Source organism: Terrapene carolina, unplaced genomic scaffold, assembly GCF_002925995.2.
Source record: "Terrapene carolina triunguis isolate 2854851 unplaced genomic scaffold, T_m_triunguis-2.0 Scaffold448, whole genome shotgun sequence".
NCBI lineage: Eukaryota > Metazoa > Chordata > Testudines > Emydidae > Terrapene > Terrapene triunguis.
This window is the reverse complement of record NW_020664799.1, coordinates 338,700-357,662: the sequence shown is the minus strand read 5'-3', so window position 1 is coordinate 357,662 and position 18,963 is coordinate 338,700. Positions and strand designations below refer to the sequence as shown.

General features: G+C 51.5%; 1 protein-coding gene across 1 annotated transcript in view; it reads left to right on the top strand.

Annotated features, from left to right (window-relative positions):
* The window catches only part of LOC112106970 (zinc finger protein 271-like), a 60,530-nt gene extending 47,906 nt beyond the window's left edge, over positions 1–12,624 (top strand). The window contains exons 7-10 of the mRNA XM_029913090.1: positions 6,346–6,421; positions 7,358–7,472; positions 8,868–8,981; positions 10,973–12,624. Coding sequence (XP_029768950.1) covers positions 6,346–6,421; positions 7,358–7,472; positions 8,868–8,981; positions 10,973–12,078 — 1,411 coding nt within the window. The 3' untranslated portion in view covers positions 12,079–12,624. The remainder of the gene's footprint in view (positions 1–6,345; positions 6,422–7,357; positions 7,473–8,867; positions 8,982–10,972) is intronic.
* The last annotated feature ends 6,339 nt before the right edge of the window (positions 12,625–18,963 follow it).

Below are 18,963 nucleotides of genomic sequence, written 5' to 3'. Positions count from 1 at the left end.
AGGTGTGACTGTAAATACAATCTGGTCCTGAAGCCTTTCCCCCCAGCCCCAGCTCATCACTAGCTGTCAGGGAGAGCTCATTTAGACTTTGCTTACAAATCATCATTTGAAATTATTAGGTTGGCCAACATCACTGAAATAAATGCACAGACATTGTCATAAAAAACAACAACTGTATAAGGAAGCTAGTCTATGTTCATACTTTTCAAATCTATTATACTTTTTCAGATACATGTATTTTATCATACACTGTATATGCTTTTAAAGTGTATATTAATATTTCAATTTCAATTCAAATTTCCAAACAGTCACTAAATTGGCATGTAACTAGTTCACAAAACTGGGGTTGGGGAAATTCAGGGCGGGGTGTAGGGAAATCACTGGACAGAGACACACACCCTATGTGTGAGAGAGACTCTTTGAGACAGCAGCTGCTGCCAGCAAGCTCCCCCCATTCTGAGCCCTGTGTCCCCCCCTGCTCTGTGGAGATGGGGGGCAGGAATGGGGGAGGGGGACACCCTGACAACAGCATCCCTCTTCCCCCTCCCCCCCTGCACATAGGGTGACCAGACAGCAAGTGTGAAAATCAGGACAGGGGGTGGGGGATAATAGGATCCTATATATGAAAAAGACCCCAAAATCAGGACTGTCCCTATAAAAATTGGGACATCTGGTAACCCTACCTGCACAGCAAGCAGGAGGCTCCTGGAGCAGCTCCAAGGCAGAAGGCAGGAACAGCACACCGCAGTGGGTGGGACGGACACCTGAACTGCCCAGCAATTGATAGCCTGCTGGGCGGCAGCCACACAGGGAACTTAGGGGAGCTGATAGGGGGGACTGTCAGCCCACCCTGGTTCCAAGCCCCCACCAGGTAGCTCCAACGGGCTGTTCTTTCTGCAAGCAGTGGACAAAGCAGGCGTCTGCCAAACAACACTATAAGGGAGCATTGGGCAACTTTAAAGAGCATGTTCTCTAATTAGGAGGTTCTCAAACTGTGGTCCGTGAGCTCCATTCAGGTGGCCCGCGGATAGTTCCCTCTAAGATGCACTCCTGGGCGGCCGCACATGAGAGAATGAAGGGCCACCCACCTAATTAGTGGAGCCGTGCAGGCGTGGCTCCTCTAATTAGGTGCCTGGACCCTGAAGAAGATGCACATGTAAGGTGAGGTGGTGGCCTTGTGGGGAATAGGGAGTAGATAGGAGGGGGCAGTGGTGTGAGAAGAGGGGGTGGGGGGAATTTGGGATGTGCAAGGCTACAGAAAGAGGCTCAGGGCTGCGGCTGCTGGGGAGAGATCCCCTTCCTTCCCAGCTTCAGCTCTGTGGCTGCTGTGGCAGGGGAGAGACCCCCTCCTTTCCAGCCCGAGCTCAGGGGCTGCTGCAGTGGGGGAGAGAGGGAGAGGCCCCTCCTTCTTCCCAGTCCCAGCTTGGGGGCTGCTGCAGCAGGGGAGAGAGGGCACATCCATCGCATTAGAAGACTACTGATATTAAAATATGAATTGTGTGCTTTTATGTGTAGATCAAAAAAAGGTAATTATTATTTAGGGTTTTTTTTATATAGAAGTTTTATCCAAAGTGCTTTACAATAGTTAGCTAACGGTACATACAACATTTGGAAAGATCATTAAGTGGTCTGCCAAGACCCTCAGCAATTTTCAAGTGGTCCGCAGGAAAAAAAGTTTGAGAGCCACTGCTCTAATTGATCAGCAACGTAACAACAAAACAACGTTAACCGGGACGACTTTAAGTGAGGAGTTACTGAATATCGGCTTACAAGGCAGGTGTGGGGAGGTGGGCAGGGTGGGGCGGGACTTGGACCTGTTCTGGGCACCACCAAAAATTATACAAATCTGCCACTCCGGTAGAGCTCACTTTATGTGACTTGCCTATGGTCACCCAGGTAGTCTGTGACAAAGCAGGGAATGAAACCCAGGCATGGACAGCGCATGACTCCTCCAATGGGGAGGGTGTGCATGCCTGGACCATGGCCCTGCCCCAAGGCCTGCTCCTGCTCAGCCTCCTCCCCTGGAAGCCCCACCCACGCCCCATCCCTGGCCCCACTCAGCCCCCTCCCCAAGGCCCCCCTGCTCACCACTAACACCTCTTCGCCCCCTCCCCGCACTTGCCCGCCAGCCGGCCAGGCACACTGCTCACATGCACGTCTTCACCCCTTCCTGCAAGGCTCCCATGTGGGCAGAGCAGGGACAGGAAGAGGCAGAGCCTCAGGGGAAGAGGACCAGTGGGACCAGGGCCTTGGGGTGGAGCAGGGGCAGGGCCACAACTGGGGCACCCACCCTTTCAGCAGTGGCATGCTCCAAAGGCGGCGGGCAGGCTGTTTGGGGAGGCTTTGCCTCCCCTGGCCTCTTATACCCGCTGCCTTTGAACCAAGGAATTTTGTGTCCTTGCTGAGTGCCCCTAATCACTGGCCTATCCTCCCTCTCTGTGTCTGTACACAGAAGAGCTGACAAGCTATATCAACCCTGGCTGGAACAAAATGGAGAATGAAGAAAAACTGTGCACAAAGATTTGTCTGAATCTGTTGCTTTGGGTTAACGTTTGAGGATGTGAACTTCACTAGCACACATCTCCACACAAAGAACATTTTAAGCTTAAATTTCCACTGAAGACAAATTTAAAATGATGCATTCAAGTGCAAATTCCACTGCGTTGGTTAGTTGTTTACATCATCCATGGAGGGAAAAGAAACAGTTTCTCTCTAAAACCTAGTTTTAATAAGTCTTGGTACACTGGGTAATTCCAGAGGACTGGGAGAAAGCTAATACTCTGCCAATATTTAAAAAAGGATAAACAGGATGAATTGTAGGTTTGTCAGCCTAACATGGCCAAGATAATGGAACAGCTGATATGGATGTCACAGTTCAGGACAACTGCATTTACATTCTGTGAACCAGCAAGGGCACCCACTTTTAGACTTCCGGCTCCCAGCTGTTGCTTCTCTTGGGCAGAGACCCATGTCTCTCCCTCCTGACTGGGGTTTTTCTAGGCTGCACAGTTCCCTGGCTATAATGTGCTATCCCCAGAAAGCCAGACTGCCTAAACAGACCAGCATCTATGCCAGGGGTCAGCAACCTTTCAGAAGTGGTGTGCCGAGCAGTGATGAGCTGCTAAAAAATTAACAACCGGTTCCCTCCTCCTCACCCCACGAGGGGGTCGTGCCCGCCCCCGGGACCCCTGCCCCATCCACCCCCCTTCCCTGTCCCCTGACTGCCCCCTGCCACCCCATCCATCCCCTCCTCTCATTCCTGATGGCCCCCCGGGACCCCTGCCCCATCCAACCACCCCTTCCCTCTGTCCCCGACTGCCGCTGGAACCCCTGCCCCTGACTGCTCCCCACCGCCTCATCCAACCCCTGCCCCTTCCTGACTGCCCCCCCAGACCCTTGCCCCCATTCAGTCCCCCTGTTCCCTGCCCTCTGACCGCCCCGACCCCTATCCACCCACCCCCCACCCCCCCAAACTCCCCTGCCCTCTATCCAACACCCCCTCCCTGCTCCACACAACCCTCCAGCCCCAGCATACCCACCACTGTGCAGACCCTCTCCCAGCCACACAACTCCTCTGCTACACAGCCACCTCGCAACACACAACTCTGTTTGCACACACTATACACACACGTCCCCACTACACAGCTGCACTCCCCAAACTGCACAATGCTCTAAGCCGGGGGATGGGGGGAGGCGGGGGCCTGGGCAAATTGCCCCACACATTCCCCCCCCCCTCTTGCCGGTAGCCCGGAGGCTGGAGCTCAGCAGCTGAGCTGGCCATGCTGCAGGCCTGCGGCTCTGGGGGTGGGAGGGAGACAAGACAACATGATCCTCGTGGGGCTGGGGGCGGGGGCCCCTGCAGGGCCCGGAGCAAATTGCCCTGCCCTCCCCTCCGGGCAGCCCTGGAGAGCTTGCAGCAGCCCCCACCCCTTACCTTGCGTTGCCGGCAGCCCTAAGCTCAGTTGAACTAGCCATGCTGCAGCTCTGCAGGTTGGGGGGAAGCAGGGGGGGAGGGTCGTGGGGAGACAGACATCCTCGTGGGGCCAGGGGCCGGGCAAATTGCCCCACACATCCCTCCCCCCCCCCGTGGCCCTGGAGCTCGCAGCCCCCCCCCTTGCCGGTAGCCCAGAGGCTGGAGCTCAGCAGCTGAGTTGGCCATGCTGCGGCTCTGAGGGGGAAGGGGGGAAGACAACATGATCCTCGTGGGGGTGGGGGCCCCTGCAGGGCCCGGGCCAGGGCAAATTGCCCTGCCCTCCCCTCCAGGCAGCCCTGGAGAGCTTGCAGCAGTCCCCCTTACCTTGCTGGCGGCCGCTCAAAAAGCGGCAGCAGGACGACTCAGGAGCTCAGCTCAACTGCCCAGTGTGCAGGTGTGTCCTTGAGTGCAGGCCCGGCTCCAGGCACCAGACGAGAAAGCACGTGCCTGGGCGGCACATTGTAAGGGGCGGCATTCCGGCCAATCTTGGGGCGGCCAGCCCAGCCCTGAAGGGGCACGGACCCCAACCCGGGGGAGGCAGGAACTAGTGATCCCCGCTGCTCATCGTGCCGCCGGGCTCCCCGAGACGTGCCACTCCCCGCCGCCTGCACCGGCCTCCGCCTCCCGCGCCGCTCTGAACCCGGCCCGGCCCGGTCGAGCCGCCTTTAAAGGAGCGGCTGAGCCAGCACCTCCTGCAGCCCCCAGGCACTGGAAGGAGGGAGAGTTCTGCGGCGGCCCGGCGGGCAGCAGAGGCAGGGAGAGAGGGTTCTGCCGCGGCCCGGCGGGCAGCGGTGGCAGGGACGGTTCTGCGGCGGCCCGGCAGGCACCGGAGGGAGGGAGGATTCTGCGGGGGCCCGGCGGGCAGCGGAGGGGCGGGCCCCACTGATCCTGGCACCGTTTGCACTGTGCCGAGCCCTGCTGCAATGCCGGCCCCACGTGGAGGTCACAGACCCCAGCCAGCGCTGCCTGTGTCGGCCCCCTTGGAGCCTGCCCGGCCGGGAGAGACACCCCAAGGCCGGAGGGGGGAGCCCCTCTCGCTCGGCTGCAAGCGGACTGCAGCGCCTAGCTGCCCACGGGCAGAGGGAGCGGGCAGGTGCCGCCCTTCACCCCTCTGCAAGCCGCCTTGACCGCCCTCCACGCGCTCCCTGCGGCTGCCGTTTGTTTTTTGGAAAAATACCCTGAGTTTAAACTGACTCAGGGCCTTGTTTCAGCTCTTCAGACCTTCTGTCCAAGGGATGGGGAAGGTTTTAAAAATGTTTACAAAGCTTCATTTAAAATTAAATTAAAATGCAGAGCCCCCCGGACCAGTAGCCAGGACCCAGGCAGTGTGAGTGCCACTGAAAATCAGCTTGCATGCTGCCTTCAGCACATATGCCATAGATTGCCTACCCCTGATCTATGCTCTGTGTGCTCTCTCTCTCTCCAGAGCCCATAACTATAAATTCCCACACAGCTCTTCCTAAGCAAGCACATTTATTCTCAGGGTGAAAGCTCCCCCATCCCTTGGACAGAAGGTCTGAAGAGCTGAAACAAGGCCCTGAGTCAGTTTAAACTCAGGGTATTTTTCCAAAAGTCCTTTCTTTGTCTGTTGATCTCTGGAGAATCCAGTTTGAAACAGTATAGATGAGCCTCTACAGGTAGTGGAGAGGCACCTCTCTGGAGGTGTTACAATCTGATTGAATTTGCCTAATCACTCCCACCACTGTTCTTAGTTCCTGGAGGGCTGTGGTCTCCCTACCCCATGGAGTTACATATAATCCCTGGCCCACAATTATACATGAATTTAATAGAGAAAGATCTCACAGAGATATTGAAAGAAATTGTCATATCTGTCACACTGGACTTGATTAATAAAGAATTAAAGGAGGGTAATAAAAATAATGGCAATCAACATGGATTTATGGAAAATATACCTGGTCAAACTAACGTCTTTTTTTGTTTGTTTGTTTTTTTGGCCATTGCTTTGCTGACCAGAGGCTTTTTCCGGACATTTGGTTGCCAATCTCATGTTCTTATGTTAACCTCTGGCTTAGACATTTGAACATGAAGTTCCCCGAATAGGCAGGTATCCCATTTTCATAACTACAAGCGTCACATTCATCCCCCCAGAAAGAGGGTTGCTGGGAACGGAATCGTTCCCCTGCCAGAGTGAACCCAGGGACTTAGGTGTAGCTCTTACAAACCGTACACATACCCCCGCCAGCCGCCCCTCTGACACTGATCTGGAGTTTGTGTGAGTCGCCCACCCATATCCAGGGGCTGCACGGAGAGGTGGACACCCCCACACTAGAGGGCTCTGATCATTGGGAAGGGAGGAGAAGCTGCTTTTATCTCTCCTTGTCTCAGCCTCATTTGGGCTCACCATTTTGGAGGCTGAACTTCCTGGGTCAGAGGCAGCCGCTGGTGCATCCGGGAGCTCGGGCTGAGCCGCTGCCGCTCCCCAGCGGGGTGAGCCCTTCTCTACTGCCCCTCTGTGCCTAGCCAGGGGTGACTTTCTCCGGGGGCTGGAACCAGCCCCTGGGGCAGCCCCGGCCTCTGCCGACACCAGCCCCGGAGCCTGCAGGTGAGGGGAGAGACCCGGGGGAAAGGGCTGGGGCCGGGCAGGAAAGTGACTCTGTACCAACGGCCCCTCCTCGCCCCAGCTCTGTTCCCGGGGGGGCGGGGGTCTGCGAGTCCCAGAGCTGCTGACCTCCCCCCGCCCGAGCCGGGCCAGGGACCGAGTGGAGGGGAGGGGGCGGGAGGGAGACGGGGGAGAGAATGGGAGGGGCAGCAGGAGTAATAAGTGGGGAGGGAGGTTCCCTACTTCCAGCCCTGCCCAGTTCCATTCACTGCAGCATCCCGTGGCAGATTTACTCCAGTCCTTGCAGTGAGGCTGGGGTGGAAAATGAAGAGGAGACAGATCAAAAATCCAGGGAAGATATTGTCTGTCTGATGTGCAGGGCCCGTGGGAACCAATCCTGGCCCTGGGAGAGTGGATAGTGTTCGAACATCACCAGGGCTTTTCTGGCTGCACCTCTTAGCCCTGCTGAGCCTCCCAGGAGCAAGGAGGCAGGAAGAGGTGAGGACTGAGGGTCTGGAGGAGGCCACACAGGGGAAGAAATAAGGGAGCAGAACTGTGGAATTGTCGCTGGTGCGGCAGGGTGACATTCCCTGGTTCAGGTTCCTTCAAGAGGTGTGTGCATTCACCAGGGAGACGCTGGGGGTTTCACTCATGTGCCAACAGGAAAGCATCACAGAGTCAGTTGTCCAATGCTGGACAAAGAGCTCTGCTAGAATAGGGAAAACAGCCTGATCCCTAATCAACGGGAGCGGAGCTGCCAGCTTGCAGTTCCTATGTCTGAGCAGGTGGGATTGTTCTAATGCAGGAGATACTTGCTGTTTCAGGGGCTGGTGACCTTCGAGAAGGTGGCTCTGTATTTCACCAAGGGGCAGTGGGAACTTCGGGACCCAGGTCAGAGAGACGTCATGCAGGAGAACTATGAGTCCCTGATATTGCTGGGTAAGGCTTCCTTTCTTCTCACAAGAATGGGGAGATCTCTGAAGTGCTTGAGTCAGCGTCAGTCATTTGTGGTTAGAGCAGCACCGAGATCAGGGCCCCAGCATGCACATTGAGAGAGGAAGACCCTGCTCTGAAGAGCTCACAGTCTGACTGGAAAGATGCTCAAAGCGTGAGAGGGGAAACAGAAGCACCTAGAGGGCAAGTGACTTGCCCTAGAAACAGGCCACATCATTCGCAGGGTTCGGAATAGAACTCAGGTCTTTTGCCTCATAGGCTATCTCTACACGACAAGCTAGGGATGTGGTTCTCCTGCCCGTGTACACATACTCCTGCTAGTTCTCGTTGAGCTAGGGTGAGTATAAGTAGCAATGTAGCCACGATAGCAGCAGCAGAAACATGGCTGAGCCCTGTCACGTACAAACTGGTGGGTCAGTATCCATGGCTCCGCTGCCATTACCTAGGCTACCATGGCTACACTGCTGTTTATACTAGCACTAGCTCAATGAGAGCTAGCACGAGGATGCGTCCACGAGCAGGGGAATCAAACCCCGAGCTCATCGTGAAGATAGTCATAGGCCTATGTCCAATCCATTGGCCCACACTGCCTCCATATGGGCTCATCATCCTTCCGGATGGAGTGATAGTGACCCCTGTGGGTCTATGGGGGAGCTTAATGGCAGCCTTGAGCTACTAAGTCCTGTGAAAACTACAGCCTGCCTTCACTCGTTTTATCTTGTTAGTTAACCTGAGGTGCCTAACTTGAGTTAAGACCACACTTTTTGTCTGAGGGAAGACAAGCCCTATTAAATTTGCCTAACATTTTCTATTATAACTTTCCATCTTCAGTTGCTTATAACTTTAACAAACTAACTGTTCAGGCTGAAATTTCCCATGCTTGGAGGCGATGGCTGTAAGGTTGGAGAGATGCTTTTCACCGTCTCTGTGAAAATGCAGCCAGATTTGACAAAAAGTTATCAGCTGCAGAAAATTACCAGTATGGTTGCAAAAGATGGAATTTCTTTGATTTTTTTTTATTACAAAAAACCCCTAGGATGTATCATACAAAAATATGTTAAAATAATGTTATTAAGTTTGCAAAATCAAGCACTCAAAAGTTAGGAAATGCCAGGATTAGGTTCAGCTCTCTTATGCATGATCACAGAGGTTTTTTGCACAGGATCCTGCCTCATTCAGTGTTCAGGATGAATGCTGCTTACCAGACCTCTAACTATCCCAAAGGGTCTCCAAGAGCATTTCCCCCTCTGTTACAGGTTTACCTGAGTTCACCACCAGCAAGGGAAGGGATTTGATTAAAATTATGGAGCTTTTTAGTAGCAGCTATTTAATGAGTGTGTGACAAATTCTGATCTCTCCTCTTTCCTTTCTCCTGAGTAGACTTTCCGATTCCTAAACCCAACGTGATCTCTCGGATGGAAACAGTGGAAGAGCTGGGTGTCCCGGATCCCCACGCCGCTAAGGAATGGGAGATCCTGAGAGTAGCCCCCACAGGTGAGGGGTTAGTATTAAACCGAGTAAGAAACCATTTGCAAATGGCGCTAACAAGATTCCTACAAAGACCCTGTGAGTTCCCCAGTTCTACCTCAGGTCAGGATTGTCCCCAGCAGGTGTCATATCCCCTCATGGCAGACATCACTCACAGCCTCCCACCCAGTCTGACTGACACCTGGCAATAGCTGTCTTTCCCGAATGTTCGCATGGATTGTGGAGGCAGGATTGGTCACCTCTTCTCTCTCCTCTGAGGAAGGGCTTGGGGGGATTCAGGTTGGGATCCATGAAGGGACTTAGGCATTGCAATGCTGGACATCACAGGGCCTAACTTTTAGGCAGCTAGTAAATTGCAGGATCAGTATTGTGATTCACAAAGCCTGAGTTAGGCGCTGAGTTTCCCTGTGCAATGAATGGGTTGAGATAGGTGCCTAAAATTGGGATCCACAAACGCTAGCACCTCAGCTGAGCTAGCCAATGGGACATGCCAACCAGAGGGGCGTGTGCTAAGCCCTGCCCCTCTTTCAGAGGTAGAGTCCAGGCTGCTGGGAGGTGCCTAGTGATGCACCAATAGGAACCCCTCTCCTGGAGTCAGGTGGCTTAGAGGCCTAAGCTGTTTCTTGGGGCAATGTGGTAGGTGCTTATCTCACGCTACCCAAAACCTCCACCTTTAGACCAATGGTTAGAGCACTTCCCTGGCATGTGGAAGATGGAGGTTCAGTTCCCCCTCTGCTAGAGAGGGCAAAAGGATTTACATAGGGGTCTCCCACGTCTCAGGAGGGTGCGCTAACCACTGAGCTATGGGCTAGTTGGAGGTGGGGCTCCCTCCATCTCTCATGATGAAGCTGGCTGAAGCCTGGGTCTCCCATCTCAGTGCCCTAACCACTGGACTATAGAGTCATTCTTTCTTTTTCTCTCTGACCCAATGACTATTCCACTGTGGATAAACACTTAAACAATCGTTGGGGAGGGAGTGAGAGGACAAGAGTGCATACAAACGAGACTGAGTCTGTGGTCAGGGCATAGAATCCTAGAATATCAGGGTTGGAAGGGACCTCAGGAGGTCATCTAGTCCAACCCCCTGCTCAAAGCAGGACCAGACCCCAGACAGATTTTTTTTGCCCAAGATTCCTAAATGGCCCCCTCAAGGATTGAGCTCATAACCTTGGGTTTAGCAGGCCAATGCTCAAACCACTGAGCTATACCTCCCCCGGCATCCACCTGGGAGACTCTGGGTCCGGTGCCCTTGCTCCAGTAACTTTCATCATTTATCCAGAGTGCAGCAGCTCCAACGGGAGAGACGGAAAGAGCACCTCCTGCCACTGCCAATCAGAAGATCCCAGAGCTGAGTGGCTGGCGCACCCTCCTGAAAGGTGGGAGACCCCCTGTTCAAATCCTTCCTCCCCTTCAGGTGAGGACGTGAGGGGAATTGAACTGGAGTCTCCCATCTCCCAGCTGAGTGCTCTAACCATTGAGCTAAAAGCTATAAAGTAGGTATTACTGCCACCTCCTCCGCTGGCTGGATTTTGAATAGGATCCACTCTTGGGGGCCACCTACTGGATTGGGTGCAGCATGCATATAGGCAGCTGAACACCTGTCTTCCCCTGGTTCACTGGTCACTCTGGGGCTTCGGTGGGAGATGAGCATTCAGATGCCTAGAATGAGGGAGCCGTGCACATGGCCAGAGGCAGGAACATAGGCACCCGGGGAACTTTAATTTAAAAAACTTCAGTGTCGAGTGAGGTTAGGTGACTGCAGAGTTCAGCAGGCAGTTTGTGAATTGCAGTGAAGCCAAAACTGGGACCTAGGTGGCTAAACCCAAGATTTGAGGGCCTAAGTCTGGGGTTTAGACACCTAAGTACCTTGGTGGATCTCACCATCAGCACTTAGCCCTTCTGTTGTACCCACCTCCCCATTCCCATTCCCCTTTCAATGGTTCCCTTTCCCCTGGGCACAGGGAGTGACTCCTGTCTGGATTCTCTCTCTGACCCAGCAGATGATGGGATGGGGAGTGAGCATGAGGAGGAGAATCTGGAGCAGGAAAGCTCTGAGATGGTGGAATTGGACATGATGTTGCTGGGAAGAGCTGAAGAGAACATTTTCCAGAGTCCTGAACTTGGAGAAGCCTGTGAGAGTCAATGTGGACTGGAGAGGCAGCAGGAAAACCACCCAGATGAGAGACTAGGGATATCCACTCACCCAGGAGAAGGGTTTAAGGAATTCAACAACATCAGCATCAACCGGAGAACAGAGAAGTCAGAAACCCAGAAAACATGCACTGAGTGTGAGAAAACCTTTTCTTGGAGGTCAGAGCTGCTAATCCATCAGAGACTGCACACGGGAGAGAAACCCTACAAATGCCTCGACTGTGGGAAAAGTTTCACACGAAGCTCAAACCGTAATGCGCATCAGAGGATCCACACAGGAGATAAGCCCTATAAATGCACTGAGTGTGGGAAAAGCTTCAGCCAAAGCTCACACCTGGTGAAACATCAGCGGCTGCACGTGGGAGAGAAGCCCTACAAGTGTACGAAATGTGGAAAAAGCTTCAGCTGGAGCTCAGACCTTATTGTTCACCAGAGAATCCACACAGGAGAGAGACCCTATAAATGCCTCGACTGTGGGAAAAGCTTCAATCGGAGCTCGAACCTTAACACACATCAGAGAGCCCACATGGGAGAGGGCCCCTACAATTGCACCGAGTGTGGGAAAAGCTTCAGTTACTGCTCCTCCTTCATTAGACACCAGAGAACCCACACAGGAGAGAAACCCTACAAATGCACCGAGTGTGGGAAAACCTTCTTCGAGAGCTCGGCCCTTATCAGGCACCAGAGGAGCCACACTGGAGAGATGCCCTACAAATGCACCGAGTGTGGGAAAAGCTTCTTCGAGAGCTCATCTCTTATCAAGCACCAGAGGATCCACACCGGAGAGAAGCCCTACAAATGCCCTGACTGCGGGAAGAGCTTCAAGCAGAGCTCATCCCTCATCAATCATCTGAGGACCCACACCGGAGAGAAACCCTACAAATGCACCGACTGCGGGAAAAGCTTCACTGTGAGCTCCGCTCTGATTAGACATCAGAGAATCCACCTGTGATAGACACCAGCTGCCAATTTCCCTTCTGGGGCTTGGCCGCTGCTTACGTGAGGCCTGAAGATAGGTCTGGGAACCAGAACAGGCAGCTGTGGATCCTTCGAGGTGCTGGGTGTTGGAAAGGGCCCTCAGAAAGCCTGGGTGTTTGGTCTCTTGTTATTCATTCAGTGACCTTGTCCCAGTCTGTCACTGAATGGAGCTGCCTGGAGAAGGACTATGCTGTTTGGGCTGATTCAGGCAGGGGCTGGATCTCACCAGGTGTCAGTATGGCATCGGCCGTGATGGGGCTCCAATCTCAGATGGGTTGTCTCAGTACTGCACATATTAACAATTAGAAAAGACTGGCCCTTATTTTCCTCTTTCCCTGGTGGTCTCCTCATCTTCCTCTCTCTCTCTTTCCCCTCTGTCCAGTCACTGGATTGAAGAAGACCCAGGAGAGTCCCTGAGAGAATGTACAGAGGTAAAGGAGAAAGCTGTGAATCCGAGCTGTCCAGTCAATGAAACACCCCCAGAGCCAGGGGGATCTGGGCATGAGTGTGTTGTGTCCCAGGAGGTGCCAGCTGGGTGGGGGCCTGCGGAGCTACAGGAGGAGAGGTGGCCAGCTGACACAGAGACAAAGCCAAACCAGACATCAGGCTGATCTCCTGTGTGCTGGTGTGTATTTGAAGGGACACTTCTCATGTATCAGTGGAGACCCAAGGGGCAAGTATTGCTCAGGATCTGATTGGATGGCCCAGTGAAGGATTCCTCTATGTTTCCTGTCTGTAACTAACTCACAGGGCCCCATGTCTAAACGCAGCTGGGAATCACATTTGGTTTTAGCCCCACAGTAACATCCCTAACCCAGGCGACCCAGCGACAACACAGACACAGGTTGTAGTGAAGATGGAACCTAATCCAATCTTCCCTAAATGGGTTAAAAGCTCAAGCTTCAGGCTGTGAACAAGGACATAACTAGACACCTTATGACCATGTTAAAGTCAGGTGAGGGGAATCTGTGCTGTAACTGGGACCTGAGTGATAAATGTTGCACAGATGTCTGGTGTCTATAGCACAGTTTTTCCTTACAGGTGGGAGGCATCAAAACTGAAGTTCTAACCCTGTTAACGAGCCCAGCTTGAAGCCTGGAACATGCCTAGGCTAGAGTATGGGCCTCTAACATGTTTATTTGCTTGTCCACATAGGCAAGAAGAAACACTGTAATTACACAATCTGGCCACAAACTTATTCAAACATGCTGGGCCAGAACCTCAGCTGGTGTAAATCAGTGTAGCTTTGACACCAATGGAGCATTGTCGATTTACACTAGCTGAGGATGTGGCCAGGTGATTTCTGTAGGAGCTCTGTATCGGGGCTGTCTGCACTCTTTCCATTTTCTGCCTGCCCTAGTAAAGAAGCTTTGGTTACTGTACGTGTGTGTGTCTGTGTGTTTATTGGAAACCCAGAGGAACTGCAGCCAGGTGACTGAGGAGCCTGCAGCATTGGCCTCTGGGTGCATGTTGCGCATGGCGCATTGCTCAATGTTTGAGGTCTGGACACTGTGCAGCTCACAGTTTCCATTTATCTCGGAGTCATCCCTCAAGTCTCTCATTAAAACACTTTTCCCAAGGGGCCCATCAACTCCAGAGCACACGACTGGAGCAGGTTTTCCCCTGGTTTGGGGAAAATTGGTGCCAACTCTGCCAGCACAAAGATGCCCTAAAGCCAGTCTAACACAGCATTGGCTGGTGCAGAGGCAGAGTAGCAGCTCCTATACCACCTACCCTCTCTGGGGGTGGTGCAGAGACATGACTACACTATACCCTGCCAGACTCTGGCTGCTGTACTGACCCTTTGAGGGCATTGGCAACCCATACAAGTCAGGCTGGTCTAACCTGCGTCTGGGGTCAAGTGCTCCTAGGATGGGGGAAATATAAAAGATTGCTTAAATCCACCTTTTCACCTCCCTCCTGAGTTGCACTGAACATGGGAGCCAAGCAATCTTCTCTCTAATTTTTGACAGGCCGTGCGCGCAAAAAATTTCTTCTGTGCAAATTTTTGTGTGCGCAATGTTTCGCCGTGTGTGCAGTGTTTAGCATCTGTGTGTGCACGCACACAGCTTAGAGGGAACAGTGGAGCCAAGGGTCAGGGCTAATAAGATGTTTTAAAAAGTGGGACTCATACAACAGGTGCTAAATGCCATTGGTAGATCACACTAGCTTTTCAGCAGATCTCAAGCTTCATCCTGTCTCTGTCCATCATCTGTTCAGCTCATTAGCTTTTTTAGGGCATGTTTCTTGCCTTCTGTAGAGCGTTTCAAAATGTTCTTTGTTATTATTTATTTAATTTCCTGAATTTTGTTAAAGTCGGTGGTTCTCTGTTAAACGGGCTCTTGCTTTCATGCTGGGGAAGACTAAAATCAACCAAAAAGTGACTGTGCTGGATGCAAGAATCACTGGGTGAGGTTCTATGGCTTGTGTTATGCAGGAGTACAGATTAGATGGTCACTAGGGTCCTTCTGGCTTTAACAGCTGTAAAAACCTTTATAATAATAATAATAATAATGATGAAGTCTCTGCCCTGCAGTTATGTAATTTGTCGGAGATGGAGAGCAAAGCATGCCCAAGGACTTTACAGTAGTTGTGAAGTCCCTGAATGAAGTGTCAAAAGCTTTGAGTACAAGGCCTGCCTTGGTACTGACTGACTTGCTTATGAGTCCTGGGCTTCATTTTCCCCATCTGTGACCCCCTAGCCACCTGTGTAAAGAGCTGTTAGAGCAGTGGATGGAAAGTGTTTATATAGCCTCTCAATGGGATTATTATTACTCAGCTGCTGTATACAAGCAATGCTAGTTGACTGCTATCTTCTCAGAACAATGGGGCCTATTGTGTAACATGCTGGACTAGGATTCAGGAAGCAAGGGTTCTAGTCTTGGCTCTGCTGTAGGGCTGCTGGGTGACTTATGGCAAGTTATGTCCCCATCTATAAAGTGGAGTTGACTCTCACCTCCTTTCTAAAGCATGTTGAGAAATGTATTTAAGAGCTGGGTATTGGCATTATTCAGAAGAGACTGAAGTTTATGCTTCCCTATTGAGACTGCATGTCCCAGGCTTGCTGCTTTCTCTTTGCTCTCTGCCTTGGGCACTAAGTGGGTTGTTGAAATCCCCAGACATGGGCACCATACAGCTCATATCCTACAAGTACCCCAGCTCTAAACTGCAGCTGGATTTGCCTGGGACACTGCAATTGGAGGCTGGGAGGCAGCACTCAGAGAATCACCTAGGTGTAGGGATGGCCTGTGTGCAGCTGTTGGGCACGAAGAGACACTCCACAAGGCATTCACTTCAGTCTCCAAGACATACTGAGCAGCCACATGCACCCCAGCTTCATCCAACTTGTGATCTCATGTGAAACCTTAATGGTAGCCTCTGAGATGTTAAAATAGAATAATGTTACGTGTGTAGGCTACGTGCCAGTCACATGTGCCTACAGTGCTTAAAATGGAGGAGTTGCAAGGAGTCAGTCCTGGCCGAAAAACACAACGAAAGTTAAACCAAGACGAATTGCTGAGGGGTGCACTTTCAGCACTGTCTTACCAAAGCTGCTGCTCCCACCACCACACACTTTTTTTAGTCCAGTCCAAGACTGTGTGCCAATCTGCTGACATGAGACTGCCATTATAGTTTTGCACAGGGGTGTGCAAGTTATTGACAGTCCTGTAGGGGATGGGGAAGTGGCGGAATGCAGGAGACTTTCCTTCTCATTCCCATGCGGTTACATTTTTGGGTGGTGGGATGTGTCCTTAGCTGTCATTAAATTAAGGTTTGGTTTGTGTTCATAAATGTTTGAGGACTCTCAGATGGTGATGTTCGGGTGAGGTTCCCTGTGTTCTCTGTTCCTAGCCTGCAGCTTGCAGAGGTGGTGGGGAGTCTCTCTCCATTTACAGGTGAGTCCTTAGCGCAGATTTATTTGACTTGAATGTGGTATCCATATCACCAGGGTGATCTCCAGACTCTCACATGGGGAAGTCATTGGGGGCAGCGGCAGCAACTCACCCAAGACACTTCACCCTGGATGAAGTAACATTGTCCTGAGTGTGACAACCTCCCTTAGGCCTAATTATTAGGGAACTGCACTGGTGCTGGACAAATGATGACAGAGTCCCTAAAGCTCTCTGCACATCTCTAAATAGGAGCTGCTAAGGTACGGAGCTCTTCCCCAACCCAAAACCAACCCCTCTGTGCCTCGGTTTCCCCAAATGGGGAAAATAAGCCTGGCTGGGGGTTGTGTGCATAAATCCATTAATTTTGTGAGGTGCTTAGATATTACAGCGATAGGAGTCATAAAAGCAGGTGGAGACCCTAGAGTGGCACAGCAAGGTTACCTGACCTCTGCAGATGTTACTGGTCAGGTATCCTGCCTAGGGGAGGCTCTTTAAGGAGGTGTCTGCATAGCATGGCTGCCCCTCCCCACTCCTTGAAGATAGCAGATGAGGATGGAAATGAGATTCCATGAGTCCTAGGGAGGGGAGATTCTGTGGGAATCTGAGATTGTCCCGGGGGTTCCCCTAATAAAAGAGCCCCAGAGATGAGGGGCACCTCGCCCCAAGGGCTGCCCGGAGTCCTGCAAGGTCTCTGGTTCATTCCTACTTTTCAGGAAAGAGAAAAGGATCCTCCTGTGGGGAGCTAGGGAGGGAGTTTCATTGGTTGTGTGAAGCCAGGTCCTATGTTCAATTGGATGGCATTTCTCTGTTTGGATGTAAGGTCCTAACTTCTCAGCACCACATCCAATCAGTTCTACATTTCAGAGTGTGTTCTAGGCAGCAGTGGGTAGAACCCTGTTCATTTTGGTGACAATCAACAAAACTGAAAGTGAGGAATGGGAAGCACATGGAGCCCCGGCATCCAGTGAGCAGAGCCAGCAGCTACAATCATCCCTGTAATAATCTATAGTTATTTATTATTTGTATTGCCATAACAAGTAGGAGCCGTACACACACAGAACAAAAAGACAGTCCTTGCCAAGAGACAACAGAGGGGAACAGATAGGCAGATGAGGGAGCAGAAGAAAACAATAACAAGAAAACAATTGTCACGCTGTCTGGAGTGGCTCACAATTGTCATGCTGTCTGGAGTGCTAATCTCAGGGCAGACTGTCAGAAAACCGGGCAGGCACCCCAAACTGGAGCTGTGTTCTAGAATTAGATTTCACCAAACCAGTAACAAATGTGAACTCCTGGATCATTGTACCAGTCTTACCATGGAGTCACAGACAATCCCCTTAGACTCTCCAGCCTATCTTGCCACCTAGACAGACTGGACTTAGTGATAATAGTCACATAAACCAAAAATCACACCACACCAGATTGCTTCCAGTCCCAAGGGACTAGCCACTTACCCCAGATCAATGGGTCCTCCAGATCTCACCACAAAGACAACACTGGCACCCAATTCTATAGACACCTTATTTTATTAGCTAAGAAAAGGAAATGAGAATTATTGAGAGGTTAAAGCAGGTAAAATATATGTACAGGAAAGTCACAGTTTGTAAGTCTAAATGGTAGCAGTAATGTAATGAACTGCCAATTTCCCAAAAGTATTTCAGGGTACCCAGATAGTCTCTGGGAGTCTTGGCTTTGTATCTGGTACCCTTCCCTGTAAGAGTCCATACAGCCCAGAGATGCAGGATCATTCCTGGAATCCATACATATAGCTTCTCACAGAAAACAAGCTGACCGTGTCTCTACGCACATGGGCTTTTCCTTTGATGATGGTGAGTGAGGAATGCAGTTTGAGTCATTGGCCACCAATCACCATAATGACCATTTGCTTTTCTGTTGAAGTCCTTCATTAGCATCCCACAAGATTTCTTTGTTGTTTACTTACAGGGGTATGCACAATATAAATGTTTGCTATTTCATTATAACAGGAACAAAGAGGTGAAAACAATACAAGTAACATCCCATTAGTTTTCATGAATTTTAAACACCAACCATACTTATACAAGTATCAGAGGGGTAGCCGTGTTAGTCTGAATCTGTAAAAAGCAACAGAGGGTCTTCTTGCATCTGAAGAAGTGAGGTTCTTACCCACAAAAGCTTATGCTCCCAATACTTCTGTTAGTCTTAAAGGTGCCACAGGACCCTCTGTTGCTTCATACTTATACAAATACCTTGAGCTCTACTAATACACAAGTGAATTGGCCTGTGGCCCTGGACTGACCTGGTCTCCCAGTGTCACTACAACATTGGGATCCCCGGGGTGCAAACTGGAACTGGGGTACTACTGAGCCCTCTGGCTTACCAATAGGGTGACCAGATGTCCCGATTTTTATAGGGACAGTCCTGTTATTCAGGGCTTTTTCTTATATAGGCACCTATTACCCCCCACTTCTGTCCCAATTTTTCACACTTGCTATCTGGTCACCCTACCAATAGAGAGGGATGGAAGGGTGACATGCAGGAATCTCATGGGGGAAATGGAGGGATGCAAGGAGCTCTTGGTGTTTGCAGTGAGCTCAGGCTACACAGTGTGCATGTCAGTCTGCCAGGGGGACATTTTCACATCACCATACATTTTACTCCCATCTGAATATCCTGGGAGTCCCCCCCCCGCGCCTTGATGTCACCATCACAACTCTTCCAGCCCCAGTTTCCAGTTACATCCCAGTATATGCGGGCAGCCAAGATAAGACCTGCCCCCTGCATCCCTTCTCAGATGGGTCTTAAGCCTGAAAAGCCATTTGCAGTTCAAACGTGCATTAACACGGTGCTCAGAAGCTGTTGTCATTAGAGGGCTAGTCTGGCCTCTGGTTACTGCAAAGGAAGGGGAGGGGGATTCTCCGAGTCTCTCTGGCTTTCCTCTGACCAGGATATAAGGGATTGAACTTCCTGGGTCAAGAGCTGGGGCT